The sequence below is a fragment of the Protobothrops mucrosquamatus genome, unplaced genomic scaffold (assembly GCF_001527695.2).
Source record: "Protobothrops mucrosquamatus isolate PMUCROS unplaced genomic scaffold, P.Mucros_1.0 scaffold2476, whole genome shotgun sequence".
Lineage (NCBI taxonomy): Eukaryota > Metazoa > Chordata > Lepidosauria > Squamata > Viperidae > Protobothrops > Protobothrops mucrosquamatus.
In genome coordinates this window covers 83,159-91,940 of record NW_015388545.1, presented here as the reverse complement: position 1 = coordinate 91,940, position 8,782 = coordinate 83,159, and the positions used below count along the sequence as shown (strand labels likewise).

General features: G+C 45.1%; 1 protein-coding gene across 1 annotated transcript in view; it reads right to left on the bottom strand.

Annotated features, from left to right (window-relative positions):
• The window catches only part of ZBTB7A (zinc finger and BTB domain containing 7A), a 13,516-nt gene extending 10,463 nt beyond the window's left edge, over positions 1 to 3,053 (bottom strand). Inside the window, exon 1 of the mRNA XM_015825085.1 lies at positions 1,867 to 3,053. Within this exon, the coding sequence (XP_015680571.1) occupies positions 1,867 to 3,053 (1,187 nt within the window). The remainder of the gene's footprint in view (positions 1 to 1,866) is intronic.
• Between the last annotated feature and the right edge of the window lie 5,729 nt (positions 3,054 to 8,782).

Genomic DNA, 8,782 nt, shown 5'->3' with positions numbered 1-8,782 from the left:
TCACGTGATCTTGATTCTATCCCTCTGTTAATGCAGCCTAGCACTGTGTTGGCCTTTTTGGCAGCTGCAGCACACGGCTGGCTCATATTTAGGTGATTGTCCACTAGGACTCCGAGGTCCCTCTCACAGTTACTACTATTGAGCAAGGTGCCACCTATGCTGTACTTGTGCATTTGGTTTTTCTTGCCTAAATGTAGAATTGTGTCGTAAGTCGAAGACTAGCCGTAGACTGCCCGTTTATCAACCAGAGGAGTCTTCGCCGTGCAGCAGCTAAAAATATGAACAAGCGCATTCTGATCTTGATAAGATGGCCCAGTCAAATTTGGGAACGTCTTGTCCCAATTGTTGGAAGGAAGTGTAGAAAGAGCAAATTAAACAACCTTCAAAATCGGACTGAAAATGGCCTAGCATTCTCCATATGGAGGGCAAATGTATAAGGCAGGGGTAGGCAACCTTGGCTCTTTTATGACTGGTGGACTTCAACTCCCAGAATTCCTGAGCCAGCCATGCTGAGGGGAAATGGAGAGGTTTCCAAGCTGAGCCATGCTGGCTGAGGAATTCTGGGAGTTGAAGTCTACAAGTCATAAAAGGGGCAAGGTTGCCTACCCCTGGCCTACACCAACAAAAAGCCCTAGCTTGATTTTGGAGGGTGGGCCTAATATAAACCATACCCCCAAAATAAACCCTAGTTTTGGGGCGAGGCACACACCTAAAAATCAAGCTAGGGCAGGGGTGGGGTGTGGATCTGCCCCATGCGCCTCACATCCGCTTCCCTTGTAGCCAGGCCTCTCCTCGCCAGCCCACGTCTTCTTCTGAGGCCTCTTCTGCAGCCAGGCCTGCATTTCTCAGTCACGGAACTTTCCGGAAGGCCTTTGCAGCCAAGAACTGAGCTACGGGTTCAGTCCATAGCTCGGTTCTGCAAGATCTCAGCAACCGAGCAACAAGCTATTGAATCCATAGCTCAGTACTCAGCTGCTTAGGCCTTCTGGAAAGGCCTGACTGCCAAATGCAGGCCCAAATGCAGCTGCAGAACTTCAGCCCCAGAAGAAGTGGACCGGCTGGGTGGGGCTGTCAGTGCCGGAGGTGAGGTAAGGCCTACCCCGAAAATAAGACCTGGTGCCTCTTTTGGAGGCAAAAAAAAAAAAAAAGACACGGTCTTATTTTTGGGAAAACACGGTAGGTGGGCAGGAGCTGGAACAAGGAATGGGAGCTCACCCTGTCCAGCAACGCTCAGGTCTCAAACCGAGGCTAGAAAGCTGACAAGCTCGGCGTCTTTACCCGCTGAGCCACTGTGCCCCAGCAAAGGAGTATCATCCCAATTATGAGGGTATAATCAAAAAGTTAAAAAAGAAAGCAAAGTGGAAGAACTTTGCAGCCAGGCCTCAGTCAAATTCTAGGAATTTTAGCTAGGTTTCCCCTGGGATTGGTTTAAATATGGGTCGTCCTCGACTTATACCCGTTCGTTTAGTGACCATTCAAAGTTACAACGGCACTGAAAAAAGTGCCCAATGACCCTTTTTCACACAACCATTGCAGCACCTCCCTGGTCACATGATCAAAAATTCGGACCCTTGACAACAGTCATGGCATCACGTGATCTCCTTTTGCGACCTTCTGACAAGCAACAGAGAAGCCAGATTCATTTAACAACCGTGTTACTAACTTCAGAACTGCAGTGATTCGCTTAACAACTGTGACAGGAAAGGTCGTAAAACGGGGCAAAATTCACTTAACCACTGCCTTGATTAGCAGCGGAAATTTTGGACTCGACCGTGGCCGTAAGTCAAGGACTACCTGTATTTCTTGGCAAGGGAAAACTCCCCCCTCCCCGCGGCTTCTTTCCCCTCTCTGCGGTTCCCCTCTTACCTTGTAAACCGAACTTTGCAAATGTTACACTCGTACGGCTTCTCTCCCGTGTGGGTTCGAATATGGCGCGGGAGCTTGCCGGCTCCTTGGATGACTTTCTCGCAGATGGGACATTTCTGGAATGCTTTTGCACGGATTTTCTTCTCCACCTTCTGAGACCAGGATGGATATTCGCCGCCCTCCTGGGAAGTGCTAAAATAATTCAAGTAATAATCCATGACTCCGTCGTCGTCCTTGCGGTCCTCGTCGGCCAACTGCTGCCGTCCCACCGAATTGATCATTTGCTGCAGGAGCGCGCTGGCGGCCAAGCCGTCCACTTCCCGCGAGTCCTCCTCTCGCTCGGCTCCGCCGGAAGCAAACGCCGGAGAATCGCCCGCCTCCTGCTGGTCCAACGGAATGCCGGCTGGCCCGTCGTCCTCCCCCACGGACACCGGCAGGCTACGTCCACCGAACTGTCCGTTTTGAGCGGCGGGGAACAAGGGTGCCTGGCCCGTCACCTCGTCCTCGTCCCACATGGCGTGCTTGGCGTCGGGATCACAGTCATTTGCCTTTGGTCTGTCACTGAGAGCGGCCTGCGAGTAGAAGTCCATGCCGTTGCATTCCGGCTCTTCGTCCTCCTCTCGGCCACGGAAGGTGAGCCTCTGAAGGTCTCGCAAGTCGTGGTTGGTCCATGAAAAGGTGCCCTGTTGGCCGTTGATGGGATTACTCTGGAAAAACTCCAGGTATTCTTTTGCTCGGAGATGGTTCCTTTGATCAATTTGATCTACTGTATCCATCTGGTCCGTTTTGGCCAGAATCTTCCTGTCCAGGAGATCCGTGCAGACCTCCCTCACCGCCTCGATCTCTAGCAGCTTGGCGGCATTGAGGATCTCGCTGACGTTCGAAGTGCTGACGGTCAGAGTGGCGGTGTAGGCGAATTCCAGCAAGGCCGAGAGGGCGTCCCCGCTCACAAAGTCTATCTCGTACACGTTCTGCTGGTCAACCACCAGCCCTGAGGTGAAAAGCTTCTTGAAGTATTGGCTGCAGGCCGCCAAGACCGAGCGGTGGGTGGGGAACTCCTGCCCGTCCACCAGGATCACCACGTCGCAGAGGAGCCCGTTGTTTCTCTGTTCGTTCAGGCTGCTCAAGATGTCGCTGCTGTGGTCGGGGAAGGGGATGCCAATGGGGCCATCTACGCCACCCTCCATGCTGGCACCAGAGGGCTGTCGAGAGAGGCAAGACACATGCGGTCAATTGAGGAAGTCACAAGGGAGTGGTTTCCCCTACTCCTCCATTTTCTACAGCCACACCAATTATTCCCCCCCCCCCGCACAACCAATGAGAGTCACTACTCACATTTCCCTGAAAATAAGACCGGGTCTTATATTAATTTTTGGCTCCAAAAGACGCATTAGGGCTTATTTTGTGGTTAGGTCTCGTTTTCGGGGACATACGGTAACCACAAAATACCGTATTTCCCTGAAAATAAGACCGAGTCTAGTACTGATGAGGTTAGCTAGTTGGGTAATGAAACGTCTGCAAGGAAACAACCAAGCTCAGAGAGCACCAAGACTCCCCTTCCTTCCTTCCTTCCTTCCTTCCTTCCTTCCTTCCTTCCTTCCTTCCTTCCTTCCTTCCTTCCTTCCTCCTCTCTACAAACCCTACTCCCTTTTTGCACTGATCAGATTGCCTAGTTGGGTCATGAGACGTCTGCAAGAAAACCACCAAGCTCAGAGAGCTCCCCGTTTGCAACATTCGCAGGTGGCTTCCAGCAAGCCAAGTCAAGGGGCTAAGCCAGATTCGCTTAATGACTGCCTGATTCACTTAACAACTGCAGTGATTGGCTTAAGAACCACCGAAGAAAAAGTTGCAAAATCAGCGGCGTCTCACTTAACGTGGACATTTCAGTCCCAATTGTGGTTGTAGGTTGAGGACATCTTGCGTACATTATTTGGATTCGTGCTGTGATTGACAGCAATGACATCCAAACCCTGAACGGGAAACCTGACTCGGTGTCCTTCTAAAAAATTCACACGGGCCTCTTCAAAAGCCCACAGGACTAGCAACTTATTATTTCAGGCTTTTCACAAATCCTAAAAAACATACAGGAAGTCCTCAAACTTACGACCACAATTGAGCCTAGAACAGGGGTAGGCAACCTTGGCTCTTTTATGACTGGCGGACTTCAACTCCCAGAATTCCTGAGCCAGCATGGCTCAGCTTGGAAACCTCTCCCTTTCCCCTCAGTATGGCTGGCTCAGGAATTCTGGGAGTTGAAGTCCACCAGTCATAAAAGAGCCAAGGTTGCCTACCCCTGGCCTAGAATATCTAAAGCAAGGTGATTGTTAAGTGAGCTTTGCCCCATTTTACGACTTTTCTTGCCACGGTGACTAAGTGAATCACTGAAGTGGATAATTAGGAACACGGTCGTTAAGTGAATCCGGTTTCCCCCTTGACTTTGCTTGTGAGAAGGTCATAAAAGGGGATCATGTGATCCCGGGTCACTGCGACCGCCATAAATGTGAGTCAGTTGCCGAGCGTCTCTAATTTGGATCACGTGACCACGGGGAATGCTGCGGCGGTCGCAAGTGTGAGTACCAGTACAGATAGTCCTCACCTTAACGACCACAACCGAGCCTAAAATTTCCGTTGCTAAGCGAGACGTTTGTTAAGTGAGTTTTGCTCCATTTTACGACTTTTCTTGCCACAGTTGTTAAGCGGATCACTGCACTTGTTCAGTGAGTGACAACGGTTGTTAAATGAATCTGGCTTCCCCGCTTGACTTTGCTAGTCAGAAGGATCGCGTGACCCCGGGATGCTGCAAACCGTCATAAATACGAGTCAGTTGCCGAGCGTCTGAATTTGAACCAGGTGACGGCAGGGATGCTGCGACAGTCGAAAGGGTGAAAAACGGCCAATGTAACTTCGAACGGCCACTAAATGGACGGTGGTAAGTCGAGGACTTCATTCTGGGGTCCCAGACATAAAAGCCAAGCATAAATTGTTCAGAACGGAAGCTCCCTACGGTATCTTTCTTCCTCACACGTTGTACACAAATCCCTTCGGCATCCTTGTTGTGTAGCTAAACACCACCCTCCCTTAATAAAACAGCATCCCAACAGGAAAATCGGGCTCCCCACTCACCACATGCAAATGTAGGAACGAAGAAAAACAAACTCTGATTTCCCTAACCACAGTTTACGGAATACAACCCTCCCAGGATGCTGACCCATCAACAAGTCAGCTGCTTGAAAATTGAGCCCCTCCCGTAACAATTGTATTTTAAGCAACCCTATTAAACATCTCATGCTGCTAGTCCTCATCTCTCTCTCTCTCTCTCTCTCTCTCTCTCTCTCTCTCTCTCTCTCTCTCTCTCTGTGTGTGTGTGTGTGTGTAGATATTGAGTTGAAAACCCAGTCCACCAAATATGGGACAAAGCAATCTGCTACTGCTTTTTCGCTCCAATCTAGGAGCATTTTTTTTGCAGGCAGACGTCACTACTGCGACAAGTGTAAATTCAAAATTTTGTAGCCGACCAAGAGTTAAAGGGAGACTAGTATAGCTATTTCGAGCTATTTAGCTCTCATCAGCTAGCCATACCCTTCTGAGATTCGAACCTGGGCAGCTTGCATGTTAGGCAGCTGTATTAACCTCTAGGCCTCTCTGATGAGAGCTAAATAGCTCAAAATAGCTATACTAGTCTCCCTTTAACTCTTGGTTGGCTACAAAATTTGTATGTATGTATATATGTATATATGTGTATATATGTATGTGTGTGTGTGTATATATATATATATATATAAAATATCTACAATACATATATATACATACATACACAGACACAGACACCATACTTATATATATATATATATTTATAAAAAAGAGGTTGAGACTTTGGAAAGAGTACAGAAAAGAGCAACAAAGGTGATTAAGGGATAAAGGCTAAAACATATGAAGAATGATTGCAGGAATTGGATATGTCTAGTCTAGAGAAAAGAAGGACTAGGGGTGACATGATAGCAGTGTGCCCATATTTGAGGGGTTCCTACAAAGACGAGGGGGTCAAACTATCCTCCAAATCACCTGAAGGCAGGACAAGAAGCAACAGATGGAAACTAACCAAAGAGAGAAGCAACCTGGAATTAAGGAGAAACTTCCTAACAGTGAGGACAATCAACCAATGGAACTACCTGCCTCCAGAAGTTGTGGTGCTTTATCAATGGAGGCTTTCAAGAAGAGACTGGACGGCCATTTTGTCCAGAATGGAATAGGGTCTCCTGCTTGAGCAGGGGGTTGGACAAGAAGATCTCCAAGGTCCCTTCCAACTCTGTTATTCTGTTGTTATTATTATTATTAAACTTCAGAGACCCTCAAACGCCCAAGCCTGAATCCCAGGTCTCAAAATAAGGGCATCTTTATTCCATTCTGCTGTTCATAAGACTGTTCAGCCCCCCCATCTTTTCTCCAAGGAAGGGGACCATCACCCCTCTTGTCCTCCAAACGCCGCACAGGGTGAGGTCGAGACACAAACCAGTTCCTGGATTTTGCAAGCCCAGGCGCTTGGCACACAGCCCCACGGCCTGGAACGCACTCCAACATCTGTCAGATACTAACAACTGGAGACGGATGACACCTTGTGACCAGAGGGGGGAAACTATCCACATGGCGAAGGGTCACGGGATGTGGTGTGCAATTTGCACGCCCTCTAATGCGTGACTGCGGGCGAAGGCACCAACTGTACTCCTTCGATCCGAAAGTGCCCGTTTTGCTGCACTCGGCACGGAAATGCCATCCCCACCCAGGTTTGCGATCAGTGCCTGCCACAAAGAAGGTGTGTGTGTGTGTGTGTGTGTGTGTGTGTGTGTGTGTGTGTGTGTGTGAAGCTATTCTCCAAAGCATCCAAGGGCAGGACAAGAAGCAATGGGTAGGAATTCATCAAGGAGAGAAGCAACTTAGAACTAACTGAAGGAGTGTAAATCCTTCCATTTCCCCCACCGTCCGGTCAGAGCTGAAGAAGCTTCTTGGAGGAGAAGCGAAACGTCTTCAAAGGGAAAACAAGAAAGTCCAGTTGCCTTCGGGATAACCAGGACCTGGATTGACTGAGCATCTCCAGAGACAAACCTGGAACTAAGGAGGAATTTCCTGACAGTGAGTCAGGAACAATTAATCAGTGGAACAACTTGACTTCAGAAGTTGTGGGTGCTCCCACACTGGAGGTTTTTAAGAAGAGACGGGACAGCCATTTGTCCAGAGCAGGGGGCTGGATTAGAAGACCTCCAAGGTCCCTTTCATTTGTTGGTCTGTTCTATATTCTGCTCTATATTCTGTTTCCTATCCTATCCTATCCAATATTCTGTTCTACAGCATATTCTATTCTATTCTATTCTATTCTATTCCATTCCATTCCATTCCATTCCATTCCATTCCATATTCTATTCTATTCTATTCTATTCTATTCTATATTCCATTCTATTCTAACCTATCCCATTCCACATATTCTATTCTATTCTATTCTATTCTATTCTATTCTATTCTATTCTATTCTATTCCTGTTTCTAATTCTATTCTATTCTATTCTATTCCATATTCCATTCTATTCTAACCTATCCCATTCTATTCTATTCTATTCTATTCTATTCCTGTTTCTAATTCTATTCTATTCTATTCTATTCTATTCCATATTCTATTCTCTTCTATTCTCTTCTATAGTAGTCTATTCTCTTCTCTTCTATTCTCTATTCTCTTCTTTTCTATAGTACATTCTATTCTATATTCTATTCTATTCTATATTCTATTCTATATTCTATTCTATTCTATATTCTATTCCATATTCTATTCTATTCTATTCTCTTCTATAGTATAGTCTACTCTCTTCTCTTCTATTCTCTATTCTCTTCTTTTCTATAGTACATTCTATTGTATTCTATATTCTATTCTATTGTATTCTATATTCTACTCTATTCTATTCTACTCTATATTCTATTTCAGTATATTCTATTTCAGTATATGCTTCATTGATTTTGAAAAAGCTTTTGATAAAATAAGACACAGCAAACTATTAGAAATCCTGAAACAAGGGGGACTAGATGACAAAGACATCCAAATCATAAAGAATCTGTATTGGCATCAGGTAGCAAATGTGAGACTAGGCCCAAAATACTCAGCTGATGCAGAAATAAGAAGAGGGGTCAGACAGGGATGTATTCTGTCTCCACTGTGGTTCAATATCTACTCTGAGTCAATCTTCAACGAGGCACTGGAGAACATCGATGCTGGCATCAAAGTAAATGGTGTTTGGATCAACAACTTAAGATAGGCTGACGATATCAACGTCCAATAACGGATAGGGCACAAGAATAATAATAATATTCTATTCTATATTCTACTCTACTATATTCCATATTCCATATTCTATTCTATTCTATTCTATTCTATTCTATTCTATTCTATTCTATTCTATTCTGTAATTCTATTCTATTCTATTCTATTCTGTAATTCTATTCTATTCTATTCTATTCTATTCTATTCTATTCTATTCCATATTCTATTCTCTTCTATTCTCTTCTATAGTAGTCTATTCTCTTCTCTTCTATTCTCTATTCTCTTCTTTTCTATAGTACATTCTATTCTATATTCTATTCTATTCTATATTCTATTCTATATTCTATTCTATTCTATATTCTATTCCATATTCTATTCTATTCTATTCTCTTCTATAGTATAGTCTATTCTCTTCTCTTCTATTCTCTATTCTCTTCTTTTCTATAGTACATTCTATTGTATTCTATATTCTATTCTATTGTATTCTATATTCTACTCTATTCTATTCTACTCTATATTCTATTTCAGTATATTCTATTTCAGTATATGCTTCATTGATTTTGAAAAAGCTTTTGATAAAATAAGACACAGCAAACTATTAGAAACCCTGAAGCAA